The sequence below is a fragment of the Anolis carolinensis genome, unplaced genomic scaffold, assembly GCF_035594765.1.
Source record: "Anolis carolinensis isolate JA03-04 unplaced genomic scaffold, rAnoCar3.1.pri scaffold_10, whole genome shotgun sequence".
In the NCBI taxonomy this organism is placed as follows: domain Eukaryota; kingdom Metazoa; phylum Chordata; class Lepidosauria; order Squamata; family Dactyloidae; genus Anolis; species Anolis carolinensis.
Genome location: NW_026943821.1, coordinates 4,002,236 through 4,019,190, shown reverse-complemented (window position 1 = coordinate 4,019,190; position 16,955 = coordinate 4,002,236). Strand labels below are relative to the sequence as shown.

General features: G+C 42.0%; 1 protein-coding gene across 1 annotated transcript in view; it reads right to left on the bottom strand.

Annotated features, from left to right (window-relative positions):
* Nucleotides 1-3,535: 3,535 nt before the first annotated feature.
* Nucleotides 3,536-16,955, bottom strand: part of samd4b (sterile alpha motif domain containing 4B) — a 41,224-nt gene continuing 27,804 nt past the window's right edge. The window contains exons 10-13 of the mRNA XM_003227544.4: nucleotides 15,279-15,477; nucleotides 13,419-13,542; nucleotides 11,163-11,246; nucleotides 3,536-7,639 (exon numbers count right to left, since the gene is read on the bottom strand). Coding sequence (XP_003227592.2) covers nucleotides 7,611-7,639; nucleotides 11,163-11,246; nucleotides 13,419-13,542; nucleotides 15,279-15,477 — 436 coding nt within the window. The 3' untranslated portion in view covers nucleotides 3,536-7,610. The remainder of the gene's footprint in view (nucleotides 7,640-11,162; nucleotides 11,247-13,418; nucleotides 13,543-15,278; nucleotides 15,478-16,955) is intronic.

Here is a 16,955-nt window from a genome sequence, read left to right as displayed (position 1 = left end):
CTTAGGCCCTCCAGGTGTTTTGGACTCCCAAATCCCACAATTCCCAACAGCCTACTGGCTGTTACCAAAACACCCTAAGGGTCGAAGTTTGCCCATGCCCCATCTAGACACTAGACTCCTCTTGATGCAGCCTAGAATCGAATTGGCCTTTTTCGCTGCCGCATCACTTGACTCATGTTCAGCTTGGGATCAACAATGACTCCTAGATCCCTTTTATGAGCCCTGACCAAAGCAGAACAGAGTGGGATCATACTTCCCTCAATATAGCCACTAGCCTCCTCTAGATGCGGCCTAGAATCACATTGGCCTTTTTAGCTGTTGCACCACACTCTTGGCTCATGTTGTCATATATCTTAGTGTTGTCAAGCCATGGCTATATATATATATATGACTTTCCTCCGTCTGGACCAGGGGTCCCCAAACTTTTTAAACAGGGGGCCAGTTCATGATCCTTTGGACCATTGGAGGGCTGGACTATAGTTGGCCACCAAGCAATAAATAATAATAATAATAATAATTAATAATAATAAAGAGGGTTGGAAGAGACCCTTTGGGCCATTGAGTCCAATCCCCTTCTGCCTTTGTGCACCGAAAGCACAAGCAAAGCACCCCTGACAGATGGCCTCCCAGCCTCAATGTCAATAATAATAATAATAATAATAATAATAATAGACCTTTGAGCCATTGAGTCCAACCCTCTTCTTCCTTTGTTGCACAAAAAGAACAAGCAAAGCACCCCGACAGATGGCCTCCCAGTCTTAATGTTAATAATAATAATAATAATAATAACAATAATAATAATAATAGAGGGTTGGAAGAGACCCCTTGGGCCATTTGAGTCCAATCCCCTTCTGCCTTTGTGCACCGAAAGCACAAGCAAAGCACCCCTGACAGATGGCCTCCCAGCCTCAATGTCAATAATAATAATAATAGACCTTTGAGCCATTGAGTCCAACCCTCTTCTTCCTTTGTTGCACAAAAAGAACAAGCAAAGCACCCCGACAGATGGCCTCCCAGTCTTAATGTTAATAATAATAATAATAATAATAATAATAATAGAGGGTTGGAAGAGACCCCTTGGGCCATTTGAGTCCAATCCCCTTCTGCCTTTGTGCACCGAAAGCACAAGCAAAGCACCCCTGACAGATGGCCACCCAGCCTCAATGTTAATAATAATAATAATAATAATAATAATAATAATAATAATAATAATAATAATGATGATGATGATGTTTGGAAGAGACCCCTTGGGCCATCTAGTCCGACCCCCTTCTGCCTTTGTGCATCAAAAGCATAAGCAAAGCACCCCTGACAGATGGCCTCCCAGCCTCAATATTATTATTATTATTAATAATAATAATGGTTGTAAGAGAAGAAGAGATCCCTTGGGCCATTTAGTCCAACCCCCTTCTACCCTTGTGCCATGGGGGCCGGATAAATGGCTTCGATGGGCCGCATCCGGCCCCCGGGCCTTAGTTTGGGGACCCCTGGTCTGGACACTAGAGTTCTCTTGATGCTGGCCTAGGATTGCACTATCCTTTTTCGCTTCTGCATCACACTCTTGGCTCATGTTCAGTGTGTGGTTTGCTAAGACATAACACATTAGTCCAGCTGAGCCCTGACCAAAGCAGAACAGAGTGGAATTATGACTTAATCTAGACACTGGCCTCCGCTGGATGCAGCCTAGAATCACATTGGCCTTTTTAGCTGCTGTATAACACTCTTGGCTCATGTCATATATTTTACTGTTGTCAAGCCATGGATATATTACTTTCCTCCACTTGGATACTCTACTCCTTTGGGTGCAGCCTAGGATCGCATTGGCCTTTTTCGCTGCTGCATCGTTTAGTGTGTGGTTTTCTAAGACATAATATTAGTCCAGTTGAGCCCTGACCAAAGCAGAACCGAGTGGGATTATGACTTTCCTCAATCTAGATGCTAGACTCCTAATGATGCAGCCTAGAATCACATTGGCCTTTTTAGCTGCTGTATAACACTCTTGGCTCATGTCATATATTTTACTGTTGTCAAGCCATGGATATATTACTTTCCTCCACTTGGATACTCTACTCCTTTGGGTGCAGCCTAGGATCGCATTGGCCTTTTTCGCTGCTGCATCGTTTAGTGTGTGGTTTTCTAAGACATAATATTAGTCCAGTTGAGCCCTGACCAAAGCAGAACCGAGTGGGATTATGACTTTCCTCAATCTAGATGCTAGACTCCTAATGATGCAGCCTAGAATCACATTGGCCTTTTTCGCTGCTGCATCACACTATTGACTTATGTTCAGTCATATATATTACTACTGCCATTCCATAGCTATATTACTTTCCTCCATTTGGATATTCCACTTTTCTGGATGCAGCCTAGAATCACATTGGCCTTTTTTCGCTGCCGCATGACACTCTTGGCTCATGTTCAGAGTGAGGTTTGCTAAGACATAGTATTAGTCCAGTTGATCCCTGAGGGAAGCAGAACAGAGTGGGATTATGACTTCCCTCAATTTAGATGCTAGACTCCTATTGATGCAGCCTGGAATCACATTGGCCTTTTTCGCTGCTGCATCACTCTTGGCTCATGTTCAGAGTGAGGTGTGCTAAGACATAGTATTAGTCCAGTTGATCCCTGAGGGAAGCAGAACAGAGTGGGATTATGACTTCACTCAATTTAGACGCTAGACTCCTATTGATGCAGCCTAGAATCACACTGGCCTTTTTCGCTGCTGCATCACACTCTTGGCTCATGTTCAGAGTGAGGTTTGCTAAGACATAATATTAGTCCAGTTGAGCCCTGACCAAAGCAGGGAAAATGACTTCCCTCAATTTAGACGCTAGACTCCTATTGATGCAGCCTAGAATCACATTAGCCTTTTTCGCTGCTGCATCACACTCTTGGCTCATGTTCAGAGTGAGGTTTGCTAAGACATAGTATTAGTCCAGTTGAGCCCTGACGGAAGCAGAACAGAGTGGGATTATGACTTCCCTCAATTTAGATGCTAGACTCCTATTGATGCAGTCTAGAATCACATTGGCCTTTTTCGCTGCCGCATGACACTCTTGGTGCATGTTCCACTTATAGATCCCTTTGAAATAGTTTGTTTTCAAGCCAAATATCATCCATCCTGTATTTATGCCCACTGTGATATTTGGCCCTCTCTATGAGCATAGGACTCACAATTAACTTTTAACCCCCAAATCCATCAACATTTACCCTTATGGGCTTTGCAGTCCTTTTCAAAATGGTGACAGGACGAGATGTGACATCACTGTGTTGTCAAAGTCTTTCATTGTCCGGAATCACGGAGTTGCTGTGAGTTTCCATGTTCCAGAAACATTCTCTCTTGATGTTTCACGTACATATGTGGATGTGGGAGAAACGTCAGGAGAGCATGCTTCTGGAACATGGCCATACAGCTCAGAAAACTGACATCACTTCCTGCAAACATTTTGAGAAGGGCTCCAAAGGAGTCCGATTTCGTGCCGAGCTCCACTCCCGAAACCAAAGGCAACACAAAAACCAAACGTCTGAAAAGAAATTAATACAAAATAAGCACAGCTTTATCATAGAGGTTAATAAAAAAGGGCTAATACTTAAATTCTGTATGCCTTTTACAAAGCAAAAACAAACCCCCCGAATAACTGGAAAAGGTAAGGTGGAGGGGGGGAAAAGCAGCAAAGGAGTCCAACAAAGCAATCTAAAGTCAGAATCTGGAATTATTATTTTTTTTGTAAAACATTTTTTGTGTTTTTTTTTTAAATAACGTATTCATGGTTACCAGCCATAGTCATAACAAAAGTTATTCATAATAAAATGTATCTAAAATAACATTTCTATTTGAAACAGGAACCTTGTATTTTCTACCTATTAGAAATAGTTTCTCTCCGTGTTTGTATTTTTTTTTCTTTCTGTTCTGGAATTATTATTATCATTAAATTTTTGTTTGTTTGTAAATTTTTCTCTTTTTTGTTTTTTTGGATGCTACTGTTCGGTATACACTTTGGAAAAAAAAAGGCCAGTTCTGGAAGAAGAGGAGGAGGAGGAGGAAGAAGAACATCGCTCTGTACCTAACAGGCTTTGGGGCAGAAATGATCTAAAAATTTGGAGAAAAATGGGTCTGGGAAAAAAGAGCATTCACATGCACAATGTGTATACAGGCACACACACAATGCACACATACGCACAAAGGCAAAATAGATTTGGAGGTAAGAAAGACCCAGCAAACTTCTCTCCGTTTGTAATCTTGCAGGAAAAATAAAAACAAACCTGGCAAACTTTTGGTTCAATCAAAACCAGCTTTGATCTAAGATTCTTGGTGTCGAAAGGATCCATGCATTAGGGTGCATTTACACCAGGCATGGGCAAACTTTGGCCCTCCGGATGTTTTGGACTCCAACTCCCACCATTCCTAGCAGCCTGCGGCTGCTAGGAATGGTGGGAGTTGGAGTCCAAAACATCCGGAGGGCCAAAGTTTGCCCATGCCTGATCTACACTGTTGGAATTAATACAGTTTGGCACCAACTTAGCTCAAGGCGATACAATCCAGTGGAGTCGTAGTTTGCCCAAAGAGAGAGTTGCGTCTCAGCAAAGTAGGAATTGTAGTTCAGGGAGGCACCAGAACTCTTTAGACAACTCCCAAGCACTGAGTCAAGGCAGGTGCCAAACTGGATCTGTTCCAAAGCGTAGACGCACCTCTGGATTCCCCTTTGCCAACAGCAATCCTTGGGTGAATCTCCACTGCTGAAATAATGCAGATCGACACCACTTTAATAGCTTAATGATAGAGGAGTTGTTGAAGGCTTTCATGGCCGGAATCATTGGGTTGCTGTGGTTGTATGGCCAGGTTTCAGAAGCATTCTCTCCTGACGTTTCGCTCACATCTATGGCAGGCATCCTCAGAGACCTCACAACCTCTAAGGATGCCTGTCATAGACGTGGGCGAAATGTCAGGAGAGAATGCTTCTGGAACATGGCCGTACAGCCCGGAAACCGGAATCATTGGGTTGCTGAGGTTGTAGGGCCATGTTCCAGAAGCATTCCTCCCTGACGTTTTGCTCACATCTATGGCAGGCATCCTCAGAGACCTCACAACCTAGACATGGGCGAAATGTCAGGAGAGAATGCTTCTAGAACATGGCTATACAGCCCGGAAACCTCACAGCAACCCAAGCATGTAAGCCTTTTGTTTTGCAAGGCCTTGAACCTTCTCTTGCCTCCCCAAACTACAATCCCGCAGTATTTTGGTGAGACACAATCGCTATTCGGCAGAGAAGGCTCCATTCGCCACATTGCAACCTCTGGTTCCATAGCAAAGTGGTGTCAAACTGTGTTCATTTCGAGAGTGTAGACGCACCCAAGGATTCACGTTGGGCATTCCTACGCTCCTGGATTCCTGTTCCAGGCCATGTCCAACTTTGCAGGGCATTGAGGTTTGACCTAATATCCAAAAATAAAAGAGTTGGGGGCAAAAAAGAGAATTTTTGGCAACAGGAATCCCTCCCTACGCTCCTGGATTCCTGTTCCAGGCCATGTCCAACTTTGCAGGGCATGGAGGTTTGACCTAATATCCAAAAATAAAAGAGTTGGGGGCAAAAAAGAGAATTTTTGGCAACAGGAATCCCTCCCTACGCTCCTGGATTCCTGTTCCAGGCCTTGTTCAACTTTGCAGGGCATTGAAGTTTGACCTAATATCCAAAAAATAAAAGACTTGGGGGCAAAAAAGAGAAGTGTGGCTATTTTCCTCCTTTCTGCAACAAGGAGTTGCAGAAAAAAAGGTAAGATTTGGAGGAAGATAAGATGACGGAGGCAAGCGTTTTGTAGTGTTTTGTTTTTAAAAAGCAAGCGATCCCAATTCATGTTGGATTCTCTTGCATGAATCAATACTTTGGGGAAAGTATTCCCCAAAATTCCCTCCCTGTTAAAAGGCAATGGGGTTTCTGGATCGCTTTGCCTCCATGCATTAGATCAACATTTCCCAAAATCCAGTCCTTTTGGGTGTTTTGGATCCTAGACTGGCCAGCATTTGGGAACTCGAAGAGCTGGAGTCCAAAACGCTCACAAGACCGAACTTTGGGGACCATTGCTTTAGCTTCCTCTTTATTCAAGATATTAAAAGTGAGACAGTCAATTCATTAGCACCATGAAGCCAAATGCTTAAAGAAACTGCCGTCTAGGACAGCTCGACATTTCCGCAAGGCTTTGCTGGCTCCGCAAACCACAATCTCGAGGAACAAGCCCCCTTAAAAATTGGAAATTCATGACTTAAGCCTTCGAAAGCCGCTTATAGTCATCCCCGTATCTTTTCATTATTGGGGTGAATGGAAAAAAAGGAACCTTAAACCAGCTCAACTGAGAACTTTGGCTCCCAAAACCCCAAAACTGAGCCCTACAAAAAAAACAAACATCACCCATTCAAACTGCTTCAATGAAACTATACAGATAACCTCTTTCCTCTCTCGAAAATCAGAGTTAATTCTTATTAATAGGGGAAAGTTTGGAGGCCATCTTTGCACTGCAGGCCCCGTTTGCATCTGCTCTCCGGAAAAAAGAAACGAAGGAGACCCGATGGCTGTTCAATGTGATGCCTGGGCACCTGCTATGTTTTGTCCTGCCAACTTGCTTTGGGTAAGAAGAAATATTTAGAGGCACTTCTTAAAAAATATTTGTCAGTTACCTGTACAACTTGCTGCATCCCCACCTTATTATCGTCATCCCTTCCCCACCATTTTCTCCTCTGGCTTCTGCCGTTATATCCTTGCCATCGATAGCAAGTATCGTCTGCATATCATACTCCCTTATTTCCCCTTCTGCATATCATTCCCCCTTATTTCCTTTTTTTTTCAAAATGAAAAAGAACAAAAAAAAAGGAGGAAAAGGAAAAAAAAAGGTGGGTTGGGGTCACAGAAGGCTGAGAGACGAAAGAAATAATAATATTTGGGTTGCTGTGAGTTTTCCGGGCTGTATGGCTACATTCCAGAAGCATTCTCTCCTGACGTTTCACCCACATCTATGGCAGGCATCCAAACCTCACAACCTCTGGGTGAAACGCCAGGAGAGAATGCTTCTAAAACATGGCCATACAGCCTGGAAAACGCACCGCAACCCAGTGATTCCGGCCATGAAAGCCTTCGACCACACAATAATAATAATAATAATAATAATAATAAATGGACAAAGGGAAAGGAATAATTACACGGCCCAAATCCAGCCTTCTCCTGCCCCTTGGCAAGTTTAAACGTCTGGGGGAAAAGCGAGAGAAAACGAAAACAAAAATATCTGTCAGCTCCCGTGTACATCAAAAAATTAAACCAATAGCTGAAGTTATAATAATAATAATAACAATAATAATAATAATAAAAAGTAGAAAAATCTTAGAACACAATAATAAGATGGTAAGATTGTAGTGACAGCTTTTTGTCCCCTCCGTCTACGAGGGAAGACTGGAGGTGGTTTGAAGGGAGGGAGGCAAGGAGAGAGAGAAGAAGTGGGTTCGCCCAGCCTCCCAAGCGACGTGTCCTGGGGGCAGAAGGGGAAACAAAACGAAAAGGGGGAAAAAAATAAACAGCCACCCTAAAGCTTCTCCTCAGGAACGCGAGCAGATCCAGCTTCTTCGTTCAAATGGTGGAGGTCTTGTCGGTGCCGTCTGTGAAACGAGAGAGAAAGAGAGAATCATCATAATAAATAATAATAATAAACTTTATTTATAGACTGCCCTATTTCCCCAAAGAGACTCAGGGCGATTTCCAACAGATATGGCAACCATTCAATGCCAAAGAAAACCATACCAGACAGTTTAGGTCAGGATAGAGACATTAGACCAGGGGTCCCCAAACTTTTTAAACAGGGGGCCAGTTCACGATCCTTCAGACTGTTGGAGGGCCAGACTATGGTTGGCTACTGAGCAATAATAATAATTAATTAATAATAATAATAATAATACAGTAGAGTCTCACTTATCCAACACTTGCTTATCCAAGGTTCTGGATTATCCAACGCATTTTTGTAGTCAATGTTTTCAATATATCATGATATTTTAGTGCAAAATTCATAAATACAGTAATTACTACGTAGCATTACTGCGTATTGAACTACTTTTTCTGCCAGATTTGTTGTCTAACATGATGTTTTGGTGCTTAATTTATAAAATCATAACCTAATTTGATGTTTAATAGGCTTTTCCTTAATCTCTCCTTATTATCCAACATATTTGCTTATCCAACGTTCTGCTGGCCCGTTTATGTTGGATAAGTGAGACTCTACTGTAATAATAATGAAAAAGAGGGTGGGAAGAGACCCCTTGGGCCTTTTAGTCCAACTCTCTTCTGCCTTTATGCACCAAAAGCACAAGCAAAGCACCCCTGACAGATGGCCACCCAGCCTCAATGTTAATAATAATAATAATAATAATAATAATAATAATAATAATAATAATAATAAAGAGGGTTGGAAGAGACCCCTTGGGCCTTTTAGTCCAACCCTCTTCTGCCTTTCTGCACCAAAAGCACAAGCAAAGCACCCCTGACAGATGACCTCTCAGCCTCAATGTTAACAACAACAACAACAACAACAACAACAACAACAAAGAGGGTTGGAAGAGACCCCCTTGGGCCATTTAGTCTATTTAGTCCTACTGGGATCTGCGTGCATCATCCGAAAATACATTACACAGTCCTAGACACTTGGGAAGTGTTCGACTTGTGATTTTGTGATATGAAATCCAGCCTGTCTATCTTGTTTGCTGTGTCATAAAATAAAATAATAATAATAATAATAATAATAATAATAAAGAGGTTTGGAAGAGACCCCTTGGGTCTTTTAGTCCAACCCTCTTCTGCCTTTCTGCACCAAAAGGCACAAGCAAAGCACCCCTGACAGATGGCCACCAGCCTCAATGTTGATAATAATAATAATAATAATAACAATAATAATAAAAATAAAAAAGAGGGTTGGAAGAGACCCCTTGGGTCATTTAGCCCAACCCCTTCTGCCCTTGTGCTGTGGGGGCCGGATAAATGGCTTCGATGGGCCGCATCCGCCCCCCTGGCCTTAGTTTGGGGACCACTGCATTAGACAATAAAAACAACCTAACGGTAACTTAATAAACAAATGATGAAAAATTAAAAATAATAAACATCATACAGTTGGAAGAGAATCCAAAGGGCATCCAGGCCAACCCTCACCTGCTCAGATTATAGAATAAGAATTTGAAGAGACCACACAGGCCATCTAGTCCTACCCCCTGCCATGCAGGAAAAGCACAAACAACATATGCCTGACAGATGGCCATCCAACCTCTGCTTAAAACCCACCAAGGGAGCTTCCACCAGACTCCAACGCAGGGAGTTCCACTGCTGAACAGCTCTTACAGCCAGGAAGCCCTTCCTAATGTTCAGCTGGAATCTCCTTTCCTGCCATTTGTGTTGTAAATAGCAATCTTCTCAAGACACCACTCGTTTTATGTTGTGCATATAATTCAGATGGCTTACGGTATTGTATATGTGTGTATTGGTATACAATTTTACCTTAGCTCTGTTGTGGGAGGGGCTACAGAGCACGTGATCAAGTCTGGGCTTGTTCAGGACCAAGTTAACAACAAAACCACTGTGCCAAATCACACCAGATTTGGCTACAAAACGCCTGACTATCCAATGACTGACCACTACTAAGAAAAACACATATATACACAAATAAAAGATCTTTTAAACCCTCAAAATTAACAACAACAAACAGCGCACATGCTGCCTCAAGCCTCGCGCAAAAGCTGGAATGATGTCTACTGGATGGGATCGGATTGTGTTTTCCTACATGGGGAAAGGGGGTTGCGGGGGGTTGGACTAGATGGCCTTTGGAGTCTCTTCAAGGTTTATGACTATAATTCTAATCTTTCCTGCCATGCAAGAAAGCACAATCAAACCCCTCCTAAAAGATGGCCACCCAGCCTCTGTTTAAAAACCTCCAGTGAAGACTTGTCCAGACTCTCAGGTAGCAGTTCTGACCATCAACAACATTTTTCCTAACATTTAGATGGAATCTCTTTTTCTGTAGTTTGAATCTATGGTTCCAATGTGTCCCAGTCTCTGGAGTTGCATAAAATAAGCTCCTCAATATGAAGGTGCGATAGAACAGAGTAGGAGGACTGAAAAGTAATAATAATAATAATATATAATAACTTTATTTTTATATCCCGCCCCATCTCCCCAAAGGGACTCGGGCGGCTCACAACAGGGACAAGCCCGAAATGACACAACATATTTGACAAAACTTAAAACATTTCAACGATACACAAAATAAAAATAATGGACAAAATAAAGCTTCTGGACCCAATTCATCAATAAATTCCTTCAGGGTACCTTTCTTGGAAGAATTTAGGATTTAAAGGAGTGTTTTTTATTTTATGCCTTTTAATTTTATTTGCATGTTTTTTGTATTTGATACTACTGTGTGCTTGTTTTATATCTGTGAGCCGCCCTGGGTCCCTCTGGGAAGATGGTGGCGGGGTATAAAAATAATAATAATAATAATAATAATAATAATAATTATAATAATTATAATTATTATTATTATTATTATTATTATATTGTATATGCATATACAGTAGAGTCTCACTTATCCAAGCTAAACGGGCCGGCAGAAGCTTGGATAAGCGAATATCTTGGATAATACGCCTCTTCCAGCACTTTGAAGGCGATGACAATTTGGATAATCCACCCCTTCCTGATGATTTTGACATAACTAGCACTTTTGGCCCAGGTTTTTCTAGATTTTATCCAAGATTTTATCTTTTGTCCTTGTATGTGATTTTTTATGACTTGTTTTTATTGTTGTTTTGATCTGTTTTATTGCTTTGTTTTATTGTTGTTGACTGGGCTTGGCCCCATGTAAGCCGCCCCGAGTCCCTTCGGGGAGATGGGGCGGGGTATAAAAATAAAGTTATTATTATTATTATTATTATTTGCCATAGGATTCATATTTATGAATCAATTTTGACAATACCTGCCACCTAAGACTCCGACAGTCAAATGAAACATTTTTGGGGGTGACATGCAACACATTAAAAAAAACTGTGGGTGCTGCTAGTTTTGTGAAATGGTCGGTGAAATTATTCACATCAACCCCAGACGATACAGACTCAATGTGCTCATTATGATTAAGCCTGTGTCCCTTACCGCCCAGCGCATGCTCCGTCATGCTGAGGCACAGGGACTCCAGCGTGGGGTTGATCTCCAGGTCCGTCCCAGGGAGCTGGCAATCTGGAGACGAGAGGAAAAGATTGCAGGAAAGTCCACATTACACGATTCCCACTCAATTTATCCAATACAGAAAACCAAGAGGAACAAACATATTTCCTCCTTTGTGAGCCCCGCCCCCATGTCCAATAAGACCCTACCAAAAATGAAGTATCAAATAGAGAAAGAAACCTGCCTTATCCTCAAACTGGAAACTACTGACGGTTGCTTAGAGAGAAGGAAAATATGCTCTGCACTTTCACAGAGAAAAAAATTCCAGGCACAATTCCCAGCGCTGGTTATGACATATGTGGCCTAGGTTCCTGGTTAGCTAAAGGACCACATTATCCCATTTGAGCTTGTCTGTTTGCTTTTGAGGAGTAAACATTTCTGAGATCTTTTGAAGGACCTACAGGACTGTTTTATCTAGGGAAAAAATGACTTATTTGTAACTAACTTATGTCCCTAGTGTTGCCCAGGTGTTGCTGGGACTGCTGCCTGCCTACTTTATCCCTTCTTCAGCTCTGAGCGGGGCCTATCTCACAATGTCTCTATGGAAATAGTTGGTAATGTGGGATTTGTGTATTGATAGTGTTTAAATGCAATTTGTGCCATGCTTGTATTGCAACAGATTGCATCATCCAGAATGTACCATAGTGTAGAAAGAGTTAATTGCCAAGAAGCTATGATGACCTTCATGTGTGGCTGGAACTAGGGAGTATCCAGACACAAGTGTTTGTGCATTGTGTCTGTTCAGTTAAGATCTGCCTGCCTAGAGTTTGAGTCAAGTTCTGTTGGCAGGCTCTTTGTGGCTCTTTCCTCCCTCCCTTCCTCTTTTCCCTCATACACATGTCAACTTATTTTCCCTTCTTTTCCCTCCCTCCCTCCCTTCGTTCCCCTCATACACCTTTCTTTCCCAGTGACATCACAGAGGGCCATAACTTTTGTGGCACAAACGGATAGGTAAACATACTTTGACTTATATACAGGCAGTCCCCGAGTTGCAAACATCTGACTTACAAATCATTTACAGTTAAGAACAGGGCTGACAACAGGAAGTGAGAGAAATCTACCTCTTGGAATGGAAATTCACTCCTGAAAGAGTTATTATCAGAAGGAAGGTTAATCACCAATCACTGTTTCCACAATAAGCCACATTTCCCAAAATCCAATTATCACAGGGACAGAAAGTGAGGCGGGATCTTCTGAATAGGGGCACACTCAGCAAAACAATCTCTATAAGGGTGTTGATCCTTCGCTATGTTATCCAAAACTTAAAAAAACACAGTAGAGTCTCACTTATCCAATGTAAACGGGCCGGCAGAATGTTGGATAAGCAAATATGTTGGATAATAAGGAGAGATTAAGGAAAAGCCCATTAAACATCAAATTAGGTTATGGTTTTACAAATTAAGCACCAAAACATTATGTTAATACAACAAATTTGACAGAAAAAGTAGTTCAATACGCAGTAATCCTATGTAGTAATTACTGTATTTACGAATTTAGCACCAAAATATCACGATGTATTGAAAACATTGACTACAAAAATGTGTTGGATAATCCAGAACGTTGGATAAGCGAGTGTTGGATAAGTGAGACTCTATTGTACACATTTTTGGCTGGAGTTACACTTAACAAATGTGCCTCTTCTGACTCACAAACCAATTCCGCTTAGGAACAAACCTACAAAATCTATCTTGTTCATAACTCAGGGACTGCCTGTACAGATGTAGATACACTAATCTGCCAATAATAATAACTTTATTTTTGCACTCTGCCTCCATCTCCACGAAGGGACTTGGGCGGCTTACATATGGCACAAGGTGCCTAAAACAATGCATAAAATAAACACACAGTACAGTACAATACAAAACAAAACCACTAGTATATAAAACAACAAATTGAGCTCAGAATAGCGCCAGTATTATGACAGTATGTCATTTGTCATAAATGCACAATCCGCAAATGTTTCACCTACAAAGGGGAAAAGACAGCTGTTTGCTTGTAAACCTGTTGCATTAATACTATCAAAGTATCTAACGAAGTGGATTGAAATCCCTAGAAACTCCTCCATGATTAGTTAGCCTTAAAGGTGCTGCTAGAGTTGTCTTTTTTGATGCAACAGGAGACTAAACATGGCTGCTCCTTTCAAAAAGCACACACAGATGTATGGGAAGAGGTCGGTTGTCTTACCCTGCGGGAACATGAGGATGGCCTGAGGGGAGGTGTGGACGGGGAGCGAATGGGTCCGTTGCACAGAACTGCGGCTCTGGCCAGGCATGCTGTTACTGCCCCCGGGGTTGGCAAACCACAGGTTCTGAGGGAGAAAGAAAGCCAAGTTTAAACAGCAACACCCACAAAACAAGAGATACCTTTATGAGGCCCAGCCAAAAATGCGCAACACACATCATGCAAGCTTTCGAACTGCCACTGGCAAAGGAATTACCATATTTACTGAATCTAATGCTCACTTTTTTTGGCTAAATGACCTTGCCAAAATTGGGTGCACATTAGATCTGCGTAATACAGTTATCTTAGTGTTTATTTATTTACATCACTTTTACCCCGCCTTTCTCTCCGAGGAGACTCAAAGCGGCTTACAGTAAATAGGCAAAAATTCAATGCCTAAAAACAATGTAAAAACAACAACTCATATAAAACAATCTACAAAACAACAGTTCATATACCATTACAAAATAAAGTCACATTATATAAAATTTTAAGAATGTCCAAGATTAAAATCCATTCATCCAGAATCCTCAAGTCTTTGTACAGGTCATGTAAAGTCCATGTTGAGCCAAAGCAAAAGGGGAAGCTGCTTCAGGAGCTCCTCCTTGAGGGAATGTCATTTTTAACTAAATAATAATAATGATAACAACAAAGCTTTATTTGTATCCCGCCACCATCTTCCAGTAGGGACTTGGGGCGGCTCACAGAAAGCACTCAAAAGTGCAACAATATATACAAATATAAAAATACCAAAAAATTAATAACAATAAAACTAACCCAATTTGACATTAAAACAGCAATACAACCTCTATTAATTTAAAATATACCGTATAATAATAATAATAATAATAATAATAATAATAATAATAATAATAATAAAACTTTATTTGTACCAGCGCCACCATCTCCCCACGGGGACTCGGGGAGGCTCACATGGGGCAAGGCCCAACTAGCACAATTTACAAAAACAACAGCATAAATACATTGAACAATATACAAAAAATAATAAAACACACTAAGACAATAAAACAAGAGTTAATACAGCAGTAAATCAATCAACCACCAAGTACAATTCAGTCTAATACTCGAGTATAAGCCGACCCGGATATAAGCCGAGGCACCTAATTTTACCACAAAAACTGGGAAAACTTATTGACTCGAGTAGAAGACGAGGGTGGGAAATGTAGCAGCTACGGGTCAAATTCAAAAACAAAAATAGATATTAATAAAATTGCATTATTTGAGGCATCAGTAGGTTAAATGTTTTTGAATATTTATAGGTAAAGGTTTTCCCCTGACGTTAAGTCCAGTTGTGACCGACTCTGGGGGTTGGTGCTCATCTCCATTTCTAAGCCGAAGGTCGGCGGTTCAAATCTGGGGAGCGGGATGAGCTCCCGCAGCTAGCCCCAGCTTCTGCCAAACTAGCAGTATGAAAACATGCAAATGCAAGTAGATCAATAGGTACAGCTCCGGTGGGAAGGTAATGGCACTGCATGCAGTCATGCCAATGGCCACATGACCTTGGAGGTGTCTACGGACAACGCCGGTTATTTGGCTTAGAAATGGAGATGAGCACCAACCCCCCAGAGTCGGACATGACTGGACTTAACGTCAGGGGAAAACTTTACCTTTTTATTAGATTTGATGGCGCATAAGACTGAAGTCTATACGGGTATAAATCATACAAGAGAAGGAGGACAAGGAAGAAGAAGAAGAGGGGGAGGAGGAAGAAGAGGAAAACTTATAACCAAATAAAAATGACTGATCATTCAACCGAAAACTGCCAATCCATTCCAAAGGGCCCATTGCTGCCCTCCTTCTTACCTGCCGCCCTTGGCTCCCCAGGTTTGGGCTGGCGAGCGCGTGGCGGGGGGAGACCCCTCCGATCCCTGCGGGGCTCAGGATCCCCAAGCGGCTGGGAGGGATGGCGCGGGGGGGCATCTGGAACTGCCGCTGTCCTCGGCGGGCCACCCCGACCCCCACAGAGCCAGCTATGGGGAGGGAGTTGGAACCGAAAGCCCATCTGGGAAAGGAGAGAAGAGGGGACAATGGGGGAAAAAAGAGACCAATGTAAAGTGATACCTTGACTTAAGAGTGTAATTCATTCTGTGACCGAGCTCATAACTTAAATGGCTCTTATGTCAAATCAGACTTCCCTGTTGAAATGCTATTAATCTGTTCCAGCCCCCCAAAAAAACACATCATTATTGTGTTGTCGAAGGCTTTCATGGCTGGGATCACAGGGTTGTTGTATGTCTTTCAACCTCTGAGGATGCCTGCCATAGATGTGGGCGAAACGTCAGGAGAGAATACTTCTGGAACATGGCCACACAGCCCGAAAGACATACAACAGCCCCACATCATTATTTTTGTTATGTTTTTATTTAAATGTCATCATAATTTGGCAACAACTTAATGGCTGGCCTAGGATAATGCTTCTTTTACTCATATAACTACTGGGGCATATGAGAGAAGACCACCTTGAGTTCAAACCTGCAGGGATGCATTGGGATAATGAGACTACCGTTTTGATGTTGAGCTGCAAGAACCCACAAAGAGCTAAACTGAACATCCTCTTAAGTTTATTTTATTTTTTACTTTAAGTTTTATTTCCTTAGTAGCTTGGGTACCCAGTGTTGCCCGGGATATTTCAAAAAGTCAATTTTTAATTGTACAGAATGCATAAGGTTGTGGGTGAACTATAACTGACATCATGCCAGGTTAACTCCGAGAAACTCCATCAGTGCTTAAAGTTTGTGATGTTGGGCAAGTTCAGTGGTTCTCAACCTGTGGGTCCCCAGGTGTTTTGGCCTACAACTCCCAGAAATTCCAGCCAGTTTATCAGCTGTTAGGATTTCTGGGAGTTGAAGGTAAAAACATTGAAGGGGCCGGGCTGTGGCGCAGGCTGGTGAGCAGCCTGCTGTAATAAATCACTCTGACCATGAGGTCATGAGTTCAAGGCCAGCCCATGGTGGGGTAAGCACCCGTCAATCAAAATAAATAAATAAATAAAAATTAGCCCCTGCTCGTTGCTGACCTAGCAACCCGAAAGATAGTTGCATCTATCAAGTAGGAAATAAGGTACCACTTATAAAAAAAGTGGGGAGGCAAGTTTAACTAATTTAAACTAATGATGATAGACTAACTAATGATGAAGCAGCTGCTCCCCCCTGTGGCCAAAATCGAACATCCCCTCAGAAGAAGGTTAAATTGCCTCTGCCTCTGTCTGTCTTGGTCTCTGTTTGATGTGTTTATGGGCATTGAATGTTTGCCCTATGTGTGTATAATGTGATCCGCCCTGAGTCCCCTTCAGGGTGAGAAGGGTGGAATATAAATACTGCAAATAAATAAATAAAACATCTGGAGACCCACAGGTTGAGAACCACTGCAACGGTTCCTTTCTGCTTCAAATGCGCCAAAGTAAATTCTGGTGTCTAGCAGTTGATTTAGTGCCACCCGTGTGACACTTTAATAAGCTTCAAGCAATGTACTTGAATCTTA